Source organism: Micromys minutus (genome assembly GCF_963924665.1).
Source record: "Micromys minutus genome assembly, chromosome: 10".
NCBI lineage: Eukaryota > Metazoa > Chordata > Mammalia > Rodentia > Muridae > Micromys > Micromys minutus.
The window spans coordinates 6500153-6521758 of NC_137979.1; the positions used below are offsets into that span (position 1 = coordinate 6500153).

Consider the following 21606-nt stretch of genomic DNA (forward strand, 5'->3'; position numbering starts at 1 on the left):
GCATCACTCCCTTCAGGCATCTGTCACTCACTACACAAGCAAAACTTTTAAAGTTTGTGCTGGGAACCAGGAATAGCACTAGGTACAAGAGTACTTGTTTCACATACACAAAACCCAGGATCAATTCCCATCACCACAGAAACCAGATGTGATGCCCATACCTGTAATTCCAGCCCTTGGGAGGCAAAGGCAGAGTCTGATCAGGAGTTTAGGGTCATCCTTGGCTACATAATGAGTAACTAGCCTGGACTACATGTAGCCTTGTCAAAAGAACAAAAAATAAAAAAATAAAAAAATAAAAAAAAACAAAAACCCCAGTGCTAGTGGACTTTACATTTCAAAAAACCGTCTCTCAGTGCTGATATCAGGTTTACTGTTATTTCTGTGAAAATGCACTATGAATTGTGAAATATTAAGAATACAGAGAGGAGAGTGAATAAAAACAAAGTAAATCTCTCTCTCTCTCTCTCTCTCTCTCTCTCTCTCTGTGTGTGTGTGTGTGTGTGTGTACAGCCTTTACTTGTATACTAACTTTAAAAGCATTAAAGATACAAGAGATTTCTTCATTATGCACTAGATATTTTCAGAAGGCAATGTGGTAAAATGCATCAACAGTTATGGAAATGATCTTGTTCATTCATCAGCATAAGGAAATGTTTTTTTCAAAAATTATAAAAAGAATTGCTGGGCATGGTACATGCTTTTAAATACTAGGGAAGTGGAGGCAGGAGGATTGCTATTGGAGATGAAGCTAGGTTTTAGAAAGGGACTCTACCTCAAAACAAGCAACTAGGTATAAGAGGATAGGGATGCGTGTGATCCTAGCACTCAGGGGCTCTGGCAGGGCGTGAGAGCAGGAAGGATTCAGCTTTCTAAGGGGCTGTCCACCGGAAGTTGATGGGATTGCCAGTGAGTTCCTGGGCACCAAAAACTGCACTTCTGCTATTTTTGCTTTTTTTCATTTTCTTTTTTTGGGGTAGTTACAATGGTGGGGGGAAGACCTGGGAGGACCAAGAAGTAAGTGTGACTGGGTTGCATGATGTAAAATTTCCAAATAATCAATAAAAATATGTTTAAAAAACAAAAGCCCCGGAGGCAAGTGTAATGGCGGGACGTTGGGAAACAATGAGTATTTGGGAGATATCACTTTCATCCAAGAACATGTAAGCATTAAAATCTCAAGAGGATAACAACACAGAAATATGAACAAAATTAATAGGCAGGAAAAATCAATGTAATTCTCATATATTCATTGATTACAACCCCCTTAAACTATCCATAAGGTAGTAAAGATTGGAAAAAGTTACCAAAAAATTAATAGCTGCTATGCCAAGGGAAATTCCATGTCGATTTTCCTATAGTGTTTTTAATTTAATTTTTTAGAAAAGCCCCACAACGTCATCTTAAAGATATGTTTTAGAGGTGAGAGGTAAGAGGTTAGAATAGAGTCAAGAGGAAGTGCTACAAATTTGCATTGAGTCACCACGAAAACAAGAGGATCATGAACAGGAGACTGATTAGAATCAGTTCATGGAAAAGTCATCTGACCTGAAATGGCATCATAGTGAAAACCCCCGTTATTGAAAAAACTATTACTAATCTGTAGCACATTAAAGGAGATACAGGGCTTAGAGCAGAAGGATAAACCCTATCTGTAAACGTGCCCTTTCAAAGGTACATAACTGCATGCTTTTAAATAACTATTACTTTTAAGGATTTATTTATTTTGTGTATATATGAGTACACTGTAGCTGTCTTCAGACACACCAGAAGAGGGCATCAGTTCCCATTACAGATGGTTGTGAGTCACCATGTGATTGCTGGGACTTGAACTCGGGACCTTTGGAAGAACAGCCAGTGTTCTTAAACCGCTGAGCCATCTCTCCAGGCCCCTTACATAACTATTATTTTGCTCTTTTTTTTATTTCAATTTATAACATAATGATAAAATTCAAAGTCTTTTTGCTAAATGGTATAGTCACTAATCCTTAAAGATTCAGATTACTGACTGGTAAATTTTTTTGTTCATCTAAACTACTATAGGTTATGAAATGGATGTGGTAGTGAACACTTTTAATCCAATACTTGGGGAACAAAGGCAGACAGATCTCTATGAGTTTGTGGCCAGCCTGGTCTAGACACCAAGTTCCAAGGTAGCCAGGGCTACATAGTGAGAACCTGCTCCAAAAATAAAAGAATATTTTGTGAGGTTGTGGTTTGATTTGGTTTTGAGACAGTTTATGTAGTTCAGGCTGGCCTCAAACTTATTGAATTGGGGCCTTTAGTCTGTGCCTCCACCTCTCAAGTGGTAGGATTACAGGTGTGCACTACCATGCCAGTCTCAGTAACACAGGTCCTTAAAAACCCTGACAGATGTCGTGCCTTTGCCATTAATCCTCCCAGTGTTGTTCTTGCTCAGTCTCCCAGCTTCAGATTATCAATCACTATGGTGGCGATACTAATTTGTCCAACTTACACAATCTACAATCAAGAGCCTAATTAATTGGTTATTTGGTCAACAAATATTGAGAGCCCACTCTCACTATGTAGCCCTGGAAGGCCTGGAGCTCACTATGAAGACCCCACTGGTCTTCAACTCACAGAGATCCATCCACCTGCGTCTCCCTCGAGAGTACTAAGATTAAAGGTGTGTGCTACCATACAGGTGGGTGCAGTTTTGCCTATGTTCCTGGATTTGATGCAGGACAGCACATCCAAGCACTCTGTGTCTCTTGAATGCTGCGGGGTTGTGACTGTCTGAATTTGTCCTTGTATATGATGACCTTGTGGTTTGGGGGAAGCACTGGCCAGACATTGTCTTTCCATTCCAGTATGAGTGGTGCTTGCTGCTCATAGTTAGGCAGAAGTTATGGTTTGGAGGAGGAAGACCACATAGATAATGTGTCATTCTTATGATGGCGTATCAAAGGTTCACAAAGCATGACTGATCACTTTTGGGGTTGATCAGCTAGCTGTCCTCTGACTGTCACTCATGTACTGGGGCACACTACACTAAATAAAATGTGCTTTTCAGTTTTCAAAGTCATTACTTCTGTTCTGGGAATTTCTATTAATAAAGTGCTTTTAAATTTTAAACTTTAAATTTAAAGTTCCCACTCTATGCATTCATGTAGATGGCTTACCTATTAAGGTGGTTGCCACCAAGCCTGATGACCTGAGTTTACTCTCTGAACCCACATGGTAGAAGGGGAGAACTACCTCTCACAAGCTGTGCTTTGATCTTTACCTGTATACCATGGCATGATAGAGTACACACACACACACACACACACACACACACATACACACTCCTACATACATATATATATATACACACATATCTATACACGTATTCCTACACATATCTACACACACACTTCTACACATATACGCACACAAACACATACATACACCTACACACATCTCTACACACATATACATGCACACACACACACACACACACACATACACAGGTAATAAATAATACTCCTACTCTAAGAAAGCTTATGATCAGACTGAGGCGATTAAACTCATAAAGAAAAAGTTAGTACCTAGCTCTATGAGAAATTCTGAGCTGTGGGGTCCACAGCTGTAACCTGTACTTCCAATACTTGAGCTGCTAAAGTTGGAAGATTGAGAATTTGAGGCTGGTTTGGGCTACATTGTCAGTGTCTCCATCTCAAAAGAAAAGGAAGGAGAGGAAGGAGGAGGGGGGAACATGTTACAGTGGTGCACACCTGTAATCCAGCACTTGGGAGGTGGAGGCAGGAAGGAAAACATCGTATACACATGCCTATACACAGCAGTATTCATAGTAGTTGAAAGAAGGAAGAAAGCTAAGCATCCATCAACAGGAAAATGGACAAACACAACAGGATCTGTATGTAAGACTGAGTACTGTTCAACAGGGAAGAAAATCCTCACACATGCTGGAACAACCATGACCTCTGAAGACCAAACACAATAATCTAGTTATAAAAGGCAATAGTGTTGCAGAAGTGGAACCCAAGGATTCAGAAGACAGGGCTGGTGGGGCTGGGAGGGTTCTGACATGGCTGCGGACTTTCTTCTGCCTTGCAAGGTGGACAGTCTGCAATTTATCTTTGCATATGATGCTACTATTTATTTTTGCATATGGACCCATAATAGCTGAGATGAAACATTTCATGTTACAATGTATTTCTTAATCATTTTTAAAAATTGAAAGAAATACAATATTGAGCCCACCAGGCAGCCCACACATTTTGTTCAAGCACTTGGCAGGCTGAGGCAGGAATATCAGGAATTCAAGGAGTACCTAGCAAGTTCAAGACCAGCCTGGACTACATGAGACCCTGTCTCAAAGAAACAATAAATATAATTTCGAACAGGAAATGCTTTTTTCCTAAGTAAAGAATTGGCGTGTGTATAGTAAGTGAGGTCTGGGGCTTTGTTTTTAAACTGGGTATCTGGAAATGTGAGCGTGTGGAAGTCGTGTGGCAGTAGTTGAGCTGATCTTTGTCTTGAGGTGATCTTTGCCGCACTTTAGGCCTTGCTGCGTTTCCCAGGCTTACTAAAGGCTAGTTTGAGGACTTTTCAGTCTGTTCCCCCCACCCCCACTCCATGACCTAATGCAGCTGTGTCACGGCGATGAACCACTCTGAAACCTTGTTGGAGTCACTAAAATTGCAAGTTACTTGGCAATCCCCCTGAAGCCTTCATCTAAGCCCACACCTAAGCCAGAAGATATCCGAAGGGAAATAGAGTTCTTATCTCATGACCTCCAGAGTGAGCCAGGTCCTGCCGGAGCCAAGCTGGGATTTTGAGAGCATCATTTTAAGCCCACTGTGGTTTCTGCTTTACTGCTAACAGGTTCGATGAAGTGAGCCAGTCTGTCTCCCACAATACTTGAGAGTGTTCAACTCAGATATGTTTAGCCAAGAACGCAAACCTCAGTACATACATAAAAATGCACAAGACACATGCACATACTTAGCACAGGTGGCTGCATGCTAAAGGTGCAACTGCCTCCCAGTGGTCTCTGCATCTCAGGTAGAATCACACACAGCTTTGGAAAAAGATTCAGGGTAACAATTTGTGTTTGCTTCTGGGGTTACCGATCTGAGCCAAGGAACAAAAGACTGGTTCTTCTGGTCACACATACTCCTGTAGGGCAACCCTTTATATGAAAGGACCTCAGTCTGATGGATATGCAAGAGAGGCTATACCTACCCGATCCCTGTCTGTGACGTATTTGTTTTTTTCCCTACATTGACATTTTACAACTATCATGGATCCTGGATGCCTCCGCTGTGTGCTTTGGACAGGACGATGCCCACATCTAGCTCAGGAAGAGCAAGCAGAATATTCCATAGGCTTAGCCACAGGTCCATGGTGAACACACAAAACCCATTACTGAGTTGGGTTTTCCTTTATCCCATTGGAGTGTGTTATTTTTATAAAAGAAGTGGTTCCGTTATGACATTTCATACATGTTTATAATGTCCTTTGATCATACTGACTCCTTCCTGACTCACCTCTTTCCTTCTTCCCATTAGTCCTCTCCTCTTTCCAAATAGAGACAGGCTTCACTGAATGTTGTTGTTTGTGTTTTGGGCATTTGGTTTTTTTTTTTTTTAGATAGAGACTCATGTTGCCTAGAATGGCTTCAAATTCCCTGGACTCAAATTCCTGATTCTCCTACTTCAGATTTCTAAATGCCAGGAATATAGGCATTAGGCACCGTGTTTGTGAGTTTCACCTCACACACCCCAGTCCCACTTATCTCCCCTTCCCCTCACATCCATTTGCCTATCACCCTTGCAACTCTCCCCCCCCAAGCTAACACACACACGCGCGCGCGCACACACACACACACACACAAACACACACACACAAAACTACCAACAACAACAACAAAAAAAAAAAAAAACAAAGCATAGAAAATATCTCATTGAGGAAGCGGTACTGTGTCACAGTGTGTCTCACAGCGTACCCTTCTATCTGTGAACTTTTCTTAAAAATCCAGTTTTCTATTAGCATTAATCAGTTATACAGAGTCATGGATGTCACTGTGATATTTTTAATATACATAGAGGATCTATTATAGCAATACTAACTCCATTTCCTTTCAAGTCCCCTCCCCACTCCTACCAGTCCTCTTCCTATTCCAAACTACATTCTTTTGTGTCGTTTGTTCTTCTTCTAGCGGTCCAGTGTTTCTTTAGGGCAGTTTATAGGAGCACAGGCATCTTGCCCGTGATGAGATCCCTGAAGAAAAAGTCTCTTCTTCACCTATCAACTATTAACTGCAACTGCACATAAATGCTTGGAAAGGGTGGGGTCCCCTGAGCCCCTCACTCTTCCGTGACTGATGTTGGTGCAAGTGATCACAACGACGACGTCATGCCCAAAAGTCAGCATTCCATACGGCGTCCACCACTTCCCTAGGCACTTATATTCTGTCTGCTCCTTCTGCCGTGGTTCCTGGGCATTGGAGGGGGTGACAGAGAAACCGTCATTGGGGACTGAGCATCCAATAGTCACATCCTCGGTACCTTGACCAGTTATGGGTCTCCGCAGTTTTCACTGGCAACTTTAAAATAAGAGTTCCTGACCAAAGCGAACAGCAGCATTGCTTTATGGACATGCGCAGTTACTTTGACAGACATAGCTTATCCAGTTAGCACAACAACGGGAACACTTTCCCTACCAGGGCCAAAACCCAGCTGTGAGCCTTTGACCAGGCTCCCTGTGGATTCCTTCCTATGCAGTGTTCCTAAAGCCCTGGGTTGCTTTTATAACTGACTCACCACTAGGGCACCAGATGGCACATCTTGCTGTGCAGAGTGCAGAGCTAAGTACGACTTGCTCCAACTCTCCCCAGCTGCCAACATAACACCTTCCAGCACTGAGTGTAAGCCAGCAGGGAGAAAGGTTTCAGTTTAGTTCCAGCTCGTTTCCTCTGCATCCTGAAACTAGAGAGTGCTATGGGACTGACCTGTCTCGATAGAACAAGGAAAAGAACAAAACTGGAAGCTGGTGCAGGGGGACATGCCTGACACTGTGTTTGAGAGGCTGAAGCAGAAGGATCAGAAGTTCACAGGCAGTTTGGCCACATATAGTCAGACTGTGTCTTAAAAAACCCACCACAAATGAAAGAAGAAAGGAAAACGAGAAGAAATACAAACCTTTGTGTGACAAAAGACAGAGAGAGCCAGGAGTCCTAATGTCACCCTGGGACACCACTCTCCCCCAACCCCTAGTAAGCTGCTTGAAAAGTGGGTCAAGGCCAAGCCACTGAAGCTGCACAGGAAGGAGCCTCTACCCTGCACTTTGTGTTATATGAGCCAAGAAGCATTTTGCTTATCTTCACCCAGTTTGGGCTGGCCTTCTAATGACAGACAGGATACTGATCAAAAACCTACATCATGCAATTCCATTCTGCTGGACTAGCTGCTTCAAAACATGTCTTTTCCAGAGTGTTTTCAATTCGTATTTTTAAAACTTAACTACAACCAATGTAGAGTTTAGTTTAACTGAAAAGATAGCCCCTTTCCCTTTTCTCTTTGGCTGTCTGAAACAGGGTCTCAAGTGTTTCTGACTGACCTCACATTTGCTGTGTAGCCAAGGATAACTTTCACTTCTTGATCCTCCTGACTGAACCTCCCACATCTGCTGGTGTGTGCCATCACACCTAGTAAGACATTCTCAACATTTATGTCTTTTAGCATAACTCTGTTGGAGGTATACTTTTGAGTACATCTTTTTTTAGTAAAGATGAAGATGCTCAGGAGGCAATGAGCATAATCCCAAGAGTGTGAACGTGGGCATCTCTGGAGAGGCCAGTCATATATGCACATCTTTTAAGGAAAAATTCAATATTCTGAATGGAGTGTAAATGTGGATCAAAGCTGTACAAACATTTTTGTTTTCTGTTTTAGAAAATTCGTTTTAAACAAGAGTAGGGGGTAGAAATGTTTACTTTTATGACAAGAGAAAAAAAAATGTGTTTTCTTTGATGACCCAAGGCACTGGAAACATTGAGTTTCACTACTTCCCTTCATTAGGTAGCCTCTATCTGATTGTTAGAAATTATTCATTTCCTCAAAGAGAGAGAATAAATTGCTTGGGGATACGGCCCTGCTCTGTGCCCCTCCTTTGCTGAAGGCAAACGCTGAAGGCTTCCGAATCATGAGGATGCTTCTGCACTTGAGTGTCCTAACTCTCAGCTGTGTCTGGGCCATTGCTTTGGAGATTCCCATGAGCACAGTGGTGAAAGAGACCTTGACACAGCTGTCCATTCACCGAGCTCTATTGACAAGTAATGAGGTAAAGTATAACTTTGATTCTTTCAGCTTCGTTTTTAAGATCAGGGTCTTGCTATAACACTCCAACTGGCCTCAGATTTGCCAGGCTGTCCCGACTTCTATGAGATCCTCTTGCCTCGGTCTCCCAAATACTAGGATTGCAGACATATTACCTTACCCAACTCTACTGTTCTTTAGACTGCATAAATAGCTGGTTCAGTTGTACATGCCTTTGATCCCAGAATTTGGAAGGCAGAGTCAGGTGGAGATCTGTGAGTTCAAGGTCAGTCTACACAGTCTACAGAGCCAGTTACAGGCCAGCCAGAACTAAAATCGAGACCCTGACTTAAAAAAAAATTAATAATTTGTGAAATTCGTTTCTAACCATAAAGATCTGCTTTAAATAATGCAAATTATGAATGTGTTAGTGTTAATGCAGGAGTAATTACTCTATCATCAGCAAGGATTGTGCTGAAAAAGGCAACAAACTCCTTTTAGAAATGACCCTATGTTCTTTCCTTTGCAGACAATGAGGCTTCCTGTTCCTACTCATAAAAATGTAAGTTACCCTTTAGTGCCATTTTGCTTGAATAAGTCAACTTTACATACTAAGCTATAAGTCATTTGCATGTAGCTTTCTGGTGCTGTGTTTGGGGTGGGGATCTCACTATGTCTCAAGCTCCTGGGTTCAAGGTATTCTCTTGCCTTAGCGGAGTAGCAGGGACACAGGCCTGTGCCACCACACTCAGCAAAGTTTTCACTTAAACTGTTTGACTTTCCTTGAAAAAATGTATGTAAGTGAATGTGAAAGACTGTGTTTATAAACAAATATATGAGAGTGACAAATTATGTAATCTCAGTACCTGGGAGCCAGGGTCAGGGGATAAATGAGTCTGAGGCCAGTTTAGGCTTTCACATAAATTTAAGGCCAGCCTGGGCTACATAGCCAGTCCCTGCCTGGATCAAAAATAAATCCAATAAATAAATAAACCAGAAACGTAAGAGGGCTGGAGCTATGAACTCTGTTGATAGGCCAGCCTGGGCTATGTGACACTAAAAACCCACCAACCAGTTAATATTAGGAACGACTTTGAGCTGTATCTGTTATGTAAGTGGTCAGCTGGAGCTGTCAATCATGACAGCCTCATGTCAAGGATGCCTTGCAGGGTTCTGCACGTGGTGAGAGGTGCTGCTGGGTTCCCTTTGCTTCACTCCATGGTTCTCTTCATCTTAGTGCCTCCCTGTTTTCTTTGTCTTATTTCTTACTGCTGAGGAGCAAGCCCAGGGCCTTCAGTGTGCGAAGTGGCTCTACCCCCGAATCCCAGAGCCCGCCCACCCTAATATCTTTCTCAAAGTACTGGGGCTATATTCCTCTTGTTCATCTTTATTTTGTGTGTATGAGTATTTTGCCTGCATGTGTGTGTGTGTTTCATGTATGTGACTGGTGTCCCTGAAGGCTGAAAGAAGGGCATCAGATCTCCTGGGACTGGAGCTGTGGATGGTTTGAACCATCACGTGGGTGCTGAGAACTGCACCAAGAGTTCTTAACCATTGAGCCACTTCAGGTTCAGAGAGTTATATTCTTAGGTAATGATAGGAAAACAAAGAAATGTCACGAATGCCCTCTGCTAATAATTCTACACAGTTTAATGACTATGACTATGTAATCATATTGTATACGTTTCAATCTATCTTATCCTAGTGTAAAATACATGGTTTCATTTTTTTTTCTAAATAGAAAAGGTCATCAGCTTAAATCTCAAAAGAAAATACTAATCTGGGTGTGGTGCCATTCACCTTTAACCCCAGGACTCAGACGGCTGTGAGCCACACCACAAAGGTGCTGAGAACTGAACCCAGGTCCTTTGGAAGAGCACCCAGTGATCTTAACCATCAAGCCATCTCTTCAACCCCAATCCTAACTTTAGTTTTGATTTTTTTTTTTTTTTTTTTTTAGATGAACTCACATAGCACTGGCTGGCCTCTAACTCTATGTATCAGGGGCTGGCCTTGAACTCCTGATCCTCTCTTACGTCTACTTCCTAAATGTTGGGATTATAGATAAGCACCATCACGTATTGGGTTGTCTGGGTTTTTTTAACTGATGCATTTAAATCATATGTATTTATTGCGTATGGCATGATATGTTGAAACGTGTACGTTGTGGGCAGTCGGATCTATTTACTTCTTGATAATCTTTTTCTTTCAGCACCAGCTGTGCATTGGAGAAATCTTTCAGGGGTTAGACATACTGAAGAATCAGACTGTCCGTGGGGGCTCCGTGGAAGTGCTATTCCAAAACTTGTCACTAATAAAGAAATACATTGACCGCCAAAAAGTAAGTCCCCCGGGAACCCTGTGAGTCCGGCTGCAGCCGTTTCTCCCAGAGCCGACCTGACAGTCTGTCCTTTTCACAGGAGAAGTGTGGCGAGGAGAGCCGGAGGGCGAGGCAGTTCCTGGATTACCTGCAGGAGTTCCTCGGCGTATTGAGTACAGAGTGGGCAATGGAAGGCTGAGCTGGCTCACGGCGACAGGGATTCACAGTTTAAATTAAATGCAAGAACCCCACAAAACTGTACAAATGCAAGGGTTACCAAATGCTATTTCCACTCACGTTTATGTCCTGTAGTCAAGTTAAACCTATGTCCACATATGGCAAAATATTTAACATTCCCTTTGTGCATGTATAACAGAAATTCCTGTAGCACAGGCTGGCCCCAAACTTGCAATGGAGCCAAGGATGACCTTGAACTTCTGATCCTCCTGCCTCCTCCTCCTGAGGGCTGAGACTACAGACATGCACCCCTATGACTAGTTCATGTGGTGCTGGGGATGGAACCCAGGGCTTTATGCATGCCACCAATGGAGCTATTCTCCCTAGCCCTCATCCCCTTCTTAGTGTCAGGGTCTCAAGTATTCCAGGCTGACTTTGAACTCTGGGTCCAGGCGGACGAAGGAGAATCACATACCGAACTTCAGCATCCTTTTTCCTAGCCCTTTTAGGTAGACGGCACTCTCTTGCTGCGGGATGCCATACCATCTAACTTCTATCTAACTTCACCTTAATACCCACTAGTCAACCTCTCCTCAACTCCCTGCTACTCTCCCCAGCCTCTAGCAATCTCACTTCTATTTCTACAAGATTGACTTTCCTTCCGTTCTATGTCTAAATCAGACTGTGCCATGCCTGTCCCTCTGTACCTGGAAAAGAAAAGGGACATCCCCTTGCAGTGAGAATGAGAGAGTCAGCCACATGCCGGGCTTGCTTTTCAGTGTAACTGAACTTAAGAAGCAAAGTAAATATGCAACCTTACTACCCCACACAAGCCAAAAGCACCACACTGCTGGGATGTTATTCAGGTACCAGGGCCACTGGAGAAGCCTCCCACAGTTTACTACAGGAAAAAAGATGTATGCTTTTATTTAATTCTGTAAGATGTTCATATTATTTATGACATGTTTATGGATTCAGTAAGTTAATATTTATTGCAATGTGTAATATTCTAATAAAGCAAAAGGGACAACTCTCATTCAGTTTTCTATTGGTATCTTCTATTGCCAAGTGTGTGCAGGAATCCAGAGGGACTGAGTATGTGCTGGCTGAGCACCTCCAGCTCCTTAGAGTTTTGGGGAGCACCAAGGGTGGACTTGGTAGTGGTATTTGGAGCAAGGACAAGGGCTGGAACTGAGCCTGGATCTCCCTATGCAGCAGTATGCCCAAATGGCTCAGAGTGACCAGCAGAGGAATGAATGAAAGGATGAATGAATGAATGAATGAATGAATGAATGAATGGGAGATGGCTCCATTGATAAGTGTGTGCAACTATGAAGAGATGAGTTCGAGCTCCAAAACCCATTTGAGAAAGCTGGGCATGGTGGGGGCACACTTGTAATCCTGACACTGAAGACAGAGATGGCCAGATCCCCGGGGCTCTCTAGTCAGCCAACCTACATGGACCAGCGAGAGATTCTGTCTCAAAAAGTATCCTGAGGAAGGACACCTGATGTTGACCTCTGACCTCCACGTTCATACGGGGTGGGTGGGGTGGATACAGGGCCTTCTGCCAAGACCAGAGATCTAGAACTGAAGCGTCTAGAATATGGTCAGAGTGGGACCCTGTAGCTTAATTTCTCCCTCCAGATGAGAATTTGGCTGGTGAGGCTCAAGGCCAGCTCATGAAGGAAGCTAGGCAGGTTCTTGTTGATGGCCTTGTGGCTTGGGGGAGTGCTCTCTCCGCCAGCTGAGTGTCATGTCCCCACCCCACACCAGCAACAAGAGTCACTGAGTTCACATATCACCACTGGGCTGTGAAAATCCTCTGTGGCTTGCTTAATATCATTCAGACTCTTTCCTGGGTCATGTAAAGGTCATCTCTGCCCCTCCCCCCAACACTGTCTACAAAAAATATCACCCAGGAGCCTTGTCCCCTCAGCTCTGGCTCTTGGTCCAATTCCTTCCAGCAAAACCCTTGAACTATCCATATTCACATGTCGTATGTGCACGCACTTGTGCAGGTCAGATGAACACACTTGGAATCTTCCCCAACACTCTCGACCTCATTCCCTGAGAGGGTCTCTTGCTGAATATGGATTTTACCAATTTTTGGCTAGGCTGGCAGCCAGCAAGTCCCTGGGGATCCTCCTGTCTCTTCCTGTCGCTCAGCCCCAGGGGTGGAGTCTTAGGCATGAGTGCAAGGCTTTTTACATGGGTGCTAGAGATCCAGACAGCTCCTCCTGCTGGCGCGGCCTCACCCACTGCAGCATCTCGTTCCCACTCCTCCTGGCCTCCCCACGATGCCCCCTCCTGATTTCAAATCTATTCTTATTTTTTAGCCCATTGAGTCCACTTGAATCATTGACTTGTATGAGCACGGGCGTGGGACCATCTACTCAAGTACAGACAACCTACCAGTGGTCACACCCCCAGAGAAAATGTACTCTCCTCCTGGCAGCCACCAGCCCCCAACAGGGTGTCATGTAGGGCAGGAGCCTTAGGAGCTGCTCTCCTCATTCATACTGGATCTTTGATTGATCGATTGATTGATTGATCGATTGATCGATTGATTGATCATGTACAGATAACCACACTGCTGTGAGTTCATTATTAGTACAATGGCCAAGTCAGGTCCAGGACTCAGCATCTCACAGTACATATCCCGAGTCTCAGGCTCCAACATTCTTCCCACTCCCTCGGTTATCACGTTCCTTAAGCTTGTGTGTGTGTGTGTGTGTGTGATGTGTGATGTGTGGTGTGTGTGTGTGATGTGTGGTGTGTGTGTGTGTGTGGTGTGTGTGTGGGGGGGTGGTGTGTGTGTGTGTGTGTGGTGTGTGTGTGTGTGTGTGGTGTGTGTGTGTGTGGTGTGTGTGGTTTGTGTGTGTGTGTGTGTGTGTGTGTGTGTGTGATGTGTGGTGTGTGTGTGTGTGTGTGTGGTGTGTGGTGTGTGTGTGTGTGTGTGTGTGTGGTGTGTGTGATGTGTGTGTGTGTGTGGTGTGTGGTATGTGTGTGTGTATGGTGTGTGTGTGTGTGTATGTGGTGTGTGTGTATGTGGTGTGTGTGTATGTGGTGTGTGTGTGTATGTATGTGGTATGTGTGTGTGTGTGTGTGTGTGTGTGTGTGGTGTGGTGTGTGTGTGTGTGTGTGTGTGGTGTGTGTGTGGTGTGTGTGTGTGGTGTGTGTATGTGTGTGGTATGTGTGTGTATGTGTGGTGTGTGTGTGTGTGTGTGTGTGTGTGTGTGTGTGTGGTGTGTACTGCAAGTACCTATAGAGACTAGAAGAGGTATCAGATTCCTGGGAGTTGGCATTATAGGTGATTGTGGAAAGCAGACTTGAGTCTGTAAAGTCAGTGAGCACTGTAAACTGCTGAGCCATCTCCCCAGACCTGGAAGTCATCTTTTTCTGCTTGTTGTAACACTGTTGACCCAACACTGACTCCAAGTTCAGTTTACTACATTCACTCTTGGTGGTGGGTACAGAGACCCACACAACACAGTGACCCATACACGTGATGACATGTCCCCGCTGCTATAGTCAGACCAGGTCATTCCACTGGCCTAGAAACCTCCTGTGCTCTGCGTATTCACTCTTGCCCGTCCCCAAGGACTGACAACTGCTATTGTACCGTGTCAATGGTTTTAGTTCAGAATAACACATATACAGACTTTTCAGGTTGGCTCCTTTCACTTAGCACTTCATACTTAATGCTTCCTATGTGGCTGTGTGTTAGACAGGGTTTTTCTATGTAGCCTAGAGTGGCCTTGAACTCACAATCTTCCTGCCTTAGCCACCATTCATGGCTGTCCACGTCTTTCATGATGAACCCTGCTCTCCCTTTCTCTTCTCTCCTGCCTTCTCAGGATAAGAACCCAAGGCTTTGAACTTGCCAGGTCAGCATTCTACCACAGAGCTACCTCCCCAATCTCTGTTAGCTCTCCTCCTCTCTCTCTTTCTCTTCCTGTTCTGTGTGCATTTGCACATGCAAAGGTGTGTGCGTGGGTGTGCTCTACAATTTAGTCTTTGAGTCAAGGTCACTAATTGAAGCTCACCAGCTGAGCTAGGTTTCCTGCCCAGCAAGCCCGGATGATGCTCCTGAACCCCTCACCCCCCACCCCCGACACTGAGGTTACGAATGTGAGCCAACGTTGCCGGGCTTTTGAGGGTCCTCATTTCCCATGCTTGTGTGATAGGCACTTCACATGCTGAGCCATCCCCAGCCCCACTCTTTCCTTTTTAACCGGGAACTTAACATTCCACTGTCTGGATGTTCCACGGTGAGCATCCGTCCACTGAATGAACGCTGTGGCTGCTTCCATGTTTGGCGATTATAAGAAAGCCTCTATGAACATCTCCCCCGTGTAGGTTTTTCAGTCGATGAACGTTTCCCCTCGTTTGGAGAGCGTGTGAAGAACACGGTCTGTGGAGTCTGGCGAAAGCACGCTGAGCTCTGCGGGGGACTGCCAGCTGCATCTTTTTGGCACAGTGCTGTGTCTCCACCACAATGAACTTGAGATTCCACTGCTACAGCTTGTCACCGGTATCTGCCGGTGGTGGGATTTTGGATCTGGGCCATTCTAGTAAGTGTACAGTGGCATCTGGCTTTATCTTGAAATTCTCTGATAACATATGGTGGCCTTTTACATTCTTACTTCTTGGGTCAGGGTTTTCTAGAGAAATTGAACCATTATGATGAATATGTATTAAAACAGAGATTTGGAGCCAGGCTGGTGGTAGTACTCGGGGAGGCAGGAGCAGGCTGTCTCTTTGAGTTGAGGCCAGCCTGGTCTACAGAGTGAGTTCCAGGATAGCCAGGGCAACACTGAGAAACCCTGCCTCAAACAAAACAAAACAAAATGAAGGTGGGCTGTTGTGGTAAAAATAGAAAGGTGACCTTTTACCCTGCACTAGTGTTGGTAACCCTGAGGGCCACATGGCGTGTGTGGACCCAGCTGCTACTCTGTCACACCATCTGCAAGCCACCCTCTCCACACGATTCCCTTCCCAGTCAGTTTACTCGGCCCGCCCTGGCGGCTTTTGTCTTGGATGGTCCACAACCGTCCTAGCGTGTTGTTTTCACTCACTTTCCCTTGGCGTGCTGTCGCCACGCCTTGCACACACACACATCCCAACTCCATGACGGGCTTTGTGTGTTCTGCCACTACACCCTTTGAACTCAATTAAGTCAGCACATCAAAGAACACACCAAAATACTCTGACCCAATTGGTATGATATCATCTGCCCACCTAGATAAGTCAAATCATCCTGGACAATTCCATCCCTTACAAAATAGTCATAACAACCTTCATCCATACAGAGATGCGCCCAGAGAAACAGCCACATCTGCTTCCATGTTGTCTCCTCTTGAATCTCTTGCTTTCTTTTTCTCTTCCACCTTACCAAAACTTTGTCCCCGCCCCACTCTCTACTGTCCAATCATGTATCACCTTGACATCAACCTACAGTGGGGGGACTTGGGCTCATGACATGGTTCAGGTGCTGGCCACCAAACTGATGTCTGAAGCTCAGTCCTTGGACACCACGTGATAGAAAGAAAGACAACTTCCACAAGCTGCCCCGTGGGTGAGCATTCCTGGCAGAAATGATTATTTTTACACTGGGTATTCTAGTTTCATGTCTGTTGCTGCAGTAGAGTGCTCTGGCAAAAAAAGAACTTGGGGAGAAAGGTTTGTTTTAGCTCACAATTCAGGGTTACAGTCTGTCGCTGCAAAGGAGTCAAAGCGGTCACACTTCACCCGGTCAAGAGAAGAGACAGTAAATGTAATATTATGTCCATTTAGCTGAATCATAGCAGGGCCTATGACCCACCTACCTATAGACAGCATCAGATTGACTCCCAATGACAAATTGATGCATCTCTTGGCTCTCGTCAGAGGTATTTTGGTTGGTAGTTATCAGCAGGGGTCCAGACAGTGGGACACTTTACAGACACTGGAACTTCCTGCGAGGAGGCATCTGAAAAGATGGACATCCTGATCCCATGCCCCTCCCACACTTTGATCACTAGCCAGTGCTTACCACCCACTGCCAAGTCTACGGACAGGAGAACTCAGCAATGGGCCAGTAATATGGTTCAGTGAGCAAAAGTGTTTGCTATTGATCCTGACAACCTGGGTTTGATCCCCGGGACCTATAGAGTGGAGGGGGGAGAACCAACTCTGAACCTCTGATCTCTACTTGTGTGCTGGGGCATGCGTGCCCCACCTCCCAGGTTTAATAAATAAATGTAATTCTTAAAAGAATCTTAAAAATAAAAAGAATTCATTAGTGTTATCCGCTGAAGTCCACCTCCCAGTACCCAGGAGAAGCTGAGGGAGAGCTGAGGGTCCCGGAGAAGCAGAGTCTCCCTTCCCAAATTTGGGAAGTAACAGGTGAGACCCCTCCCAGCGCAGACCATGAAGGAAAAGATAACATCATCCAGGTTTGGCATTTGTGAAGACCTGTTGCAGGAGAGGGAAAATATTAAAGACAGTGGACGCATTTCCAGAAAGCATCACAAAGGGCTCTTAATTAGAAAAAGAGAACCCACTCACAAAGGAAAAGGTGAAAGACACGAGAGTCAGCATTACCCAGAACAGGAAATGCAAATACCCAATAAACACAGGAAGAGATGCATACTCAGTTAGTTACCAGGGAAATGCAAAACTAAACCACAGGGAGATAACGCTTCCCACCTACCCGACTGGCAGAAATCAAAAAGTCAGATGTTACAGCTCAGCTCAGGATGTGAAGTAAAAGGAATTCTGACACATCACCCGAGGGAATAAATTGGTAGTTTTGAAATGCAGGTCCCAGTAACACAGGCACACACCCGGTGACCCAGAGGGTCAACCCAATATATGCTTTAAAGGAATCAGTGCCCACTGACCACTTATGGCCTTGCCTCAAACAACCATCTCCCCCCCATCCTCTTCCTTGAGACAGACAGGGATACCTCCCAAATGTTGGAATTACAGGTATACACCATCATTTCCCACTTAAATGAAAACATTGAATTTGTTATTTTATGTCTATGAATATTTATTGCCTATATGTATGTCTGTGTACCACACGTTTGTCTGGCACCGAAGAAGACCAGAAGAGAGCATTGGATGCCTTGGAACTAGCATTAAAGACAACCGTGAGCCACCACGTGGGTGCTGGGAATTGAACCTGGGTCCTCTAGAAGAGCAGCCAATGCTCATAACCATCTCACCAGTCCTAAATAAAGTGTTTTTTTTTTTTTTTCAACTTCATGGATGATTTTAGTTTTAAACAGAATTAATCAAATAGAGTAGACTCCCCACCTTTGTAACCTTCCCTCCTGGTGTGGTTCATAGATACTGATTTTTTTTTTTTAATCCTTAACTAGAGGCTGCACCTCACTCAGATTTCCTAAGTCTATCAAATATTCTATTTGTAGCAATCTTTTTGGATGATTCTTGCATGTATACCATGGGCCATACAGTCCCAAACCCTCAGCATTACGTCTAATTACATCACATCGGAGGAGGTATGCCGGGGGTGGGGCTGCAGGGGAGGTTTCAGTTCAGCTGATTAAAAGACAGTTTAGGTTGTCATACAGTTGGACCTCCCGGAATTGAAGTTCGGTTGCACAAGAATGTCCTACTGGTCTGGATCCGCTCCGTAGTGGCCAAGGAGTAGTTCGGTGAAGATAAGACACAATGGAATCACACTGGCCTGTCAACATCAAATGAGGGCAAACATCAATTGCGTCCTTCCTCATCCCAATATGTCCGTCATGGATCTGACCTGAGAGAGCTACCAAGTATGATGACATGAAGAAGGTGGTGAAGCGGGCGTGTGGACCCCGAAAGGGAATGCTGAAGTATACGGAGGACCAGCCTGTCTCCTGTGACTTTAACAATGGCACTCTTCCTCCTTTGGTGATGGGTGGCTCTCAGTGACCACTTTGTCAAGTTTATTTTCCGATGTGACAATGAATTCAGCTACAGAGTTACAGGCGCATACCTTACATGGCCTTCAAGAAATAAGAAGCCATGGACCACCCACACCAGGAAGAGAGGGGCCCTCGGCTGCTGAGGAGTCCCTGTTTCCATCACAACGAACATTCCCTCGCAGTTCCATTCCAGATCCCCAGCTAGGAAGCCCCATCCTCTCAAATGCCATCAGTAAAGTTCTCTACCATGGGCTGAAGAGGTGGCTCAGCAGTTTAGAGCACTAGAATGCTCTCCCAGAGGACTCAAGTTCCAATTCCAACACCCATGTGACAGTTCACAGTGGTCTAGGGCGATCTGGCGCCCTCTTCTGGATGCTGTAGACACCTAGCACGCATATAGGTACCAGACATACAGTCGGACAAAACGTCCATATGCATAGAAGAAATAACCAAAAAGTTCCCGTGGCCCCCACTCCAAATAGGCAAAATAAAATCATTTATAATATTAGGACATTTACATCTGTGACAAAACCTTAAAGAATAACAAAGAAATCATTAACTAAAAGGAGGGGGCTGGTAGAGTGCTAACTTGGGGCGCACAAAGCCGTAGGTCGGATTCCCGGCACTGCATAAAAGCAAAGGTAGGGAATAGACGCAGAGGACCAGACATGCAAAGGGCACCTCAACTACATTTTGAGATTGAAGCCAGTCTCAAGACAGTGTCAAACAGAGAGGGTCAGAGGCTGGGGGAGAAGAAAGGAACGGAAAGGGAAAACACCAGTATCGTGTCTCTTCCGGTAGGAGGGGATATGGACACTGTGGTGGGGGCAGGGAGTGCCCTCTGAGCCGAGTAATGGGCACAGGGTTTGTCGTTCTAGAGCTTTGCCATGTGTGCCATCTTCCTCTTGTCCATATGGCTGGTTTTGTAATCATCAGGTTGAAAGTACCCACGCCTGCTCTTTATTACCCCCGGAAGGGTACTTCCCACCTAATCCTCACCCCCACCCTGCTGGACTGAGGCGAGAGAAACCCAGAGCTAAAGCAAACAGGAACTCTTGCCTTGGAAGAAATGGGGTTTTGTCTCTTACCGTCCTCTTCAAAACCCACCATACATCACGGCGCTTCCCGTTTCTCAGATGTCTACAAACATGCTCACACACCGTAAAGAGTGGGAGCGGGGCAGCTTACGGGGTCCCCTAGAGCCCTCAGCATCTTTTGAACGGGCAGGCTGGATTGTCAGCAGTGGTCTGGAAAGAAAGTCAAATCCATGCTTCTAGCTGAGGAATGAACCCAGGCGCACAGACTCGTGAGCAAGGCGACTCTCCCTGCAAGAAATGCCACAGCTAGAAGTGGACCAGTCGCCCAGGCTACTGGGCTCTGGGCACTGATGTTCCACACCCACCTGTCACTTGTCACTGAGAAGCATCGGCTGCAATCCAAGCTGAGCACTGTCCTGAGACTTAGCCATGCCCCATGCCCCAGTGAGACACAGCCCTGCTTTAGCTCATTGTCTCCAGTAGAGGGAGACAGCGAGCGCACACTCGGAGCGGCTAGACAGGGTAAGTTCTGCAGGAGAGAGAGAGAGAGAGAGAGAGAGAGAGAGAGAGAGAGAGAGAGAGAGAGAGAGAGCTTGAGTTCATGAGGCTATGTGCCACTTGAATGTCAGTGTCCATGGTGGTCAGAAGAGGGCATGGGATTCCCTGGACAGGAATTTCGGGTGGTTGGGAGCAGAGTGCTAGGAACTGAACTCAGGTCCTCTGGAAGAGCAGTATAGTGAGCTTTTGAGCTATCTCCATATAAAATAAAGCCACTGCACTTTATTTTCTTTGACAGCCAGATTCTCACTATGTAACCTGCCTACCCCTATTCTATTTTGAGTCAAGGTGTCATTGGCCCCTAGAATGAGTGGTCTTCCTGACTCTGTCTCCTGAGCATCTTAGAAAATAGTTGATCTTTGGAACCAAGCGCTCAGCTCACTATCTCCCTCCTGTGGCCGATCTGGGTACTTCTTCCCAAATTCCCACCAGTCGGGAAGCCGAGACTGGCTGCAAGGCGGCTCAGTGCTGTCCCTTCGCACTGTGACTCAAGGATCTGAGGTGCTTCTGCTATGTTAGAAAAGAAGCCTGGGGCTGAGGGAAGCCAAGTTCTGTGCTCCTTCCTGTGGAGCAGGCCGACACATCGGAGTCGTTGGTGAGATCCAACACCGCCCCCTGGTGGCTGGTATGTTAATTTTCAGCCCTGCCCCCAACATTCCCAGTTTAGAGACCTTCAAGTAGTTGGACACCAGCCTTCCTCACCTCCTTCCCGGAGTTCTGGGATCCAGGCCTGTCTTCCACAGAAGAGACCTTCTTCCAGTTTACACCAGCCCGTGCCTAGCATCAACCTGATCCAGATGCAGAGAGAAGATAGGCACACACCCCTATACATACAAGAAATAATGTTTTTAAAGGGATCAGAAGAGTGAGGCAGACACTTAATTTTAGCTTTCAAGGAGACAGAGAAGGTTAGATCTCTGCAAGTTTGAGGGCAGGGTACAGTGAGTTCCAAGCCAGCCAGGGCCACACATGAGCTCCTGTCTCAATAAGCAAACACAAGTAAATCACTTGCCCTCGTCCTAATCCTGCAGCAGGAAGCAGTGGGAGTTCTGTGGAGAAAAGGTCATCCTCTTAGGCCCTCTGTCATGGTAGCTGAAGACAGTCAAAGGCATTCTCAACCAGTAGAGGAGTGACGGTGTGGAGACCGGGTGGTTCTTTCCAACGTGCCACTAGAGGGCAGCATGTCCAGGTTTTAACAACAACCCCTCCCTTTGGTTTCTTTCCTGGATTCCACCTCCCAAACTTTTGAGGACACTGTGCTAAGAGTCCTAAATACCAGATTTGTAGACAAGGAGTTGTTCATGGCACCC

The 21606-nt window shown here is 45.4% G+C and overlaps 1 protein-coding gene across 1 annotated transcript; it reads left to right on the top strand.

Moving 5' to 3' along the window:
• Positions 1 to 8172: 8172 nt before the first annotated feature.
• On the top strand, positions 8173 to 10804 carry IL5 (interleukin 5; the record flags this gene model as incomplete). The annotated part of the gene is made up of 4 exons (XM_080924032.1): positions 8173 to 8310; positions 8815 to 8847; positions 10498 to 10626; positions 10706 to 10804. 4 exons carry the CDS (start codon positions 8173 to 8175, stop codon positions 10802 to 10804), a joined length of 399 nt encoding a protein of 132 aa, XP_080780158.1.
• Positions 10805 to 21606: the final 10802 nt, after the last annotated feature.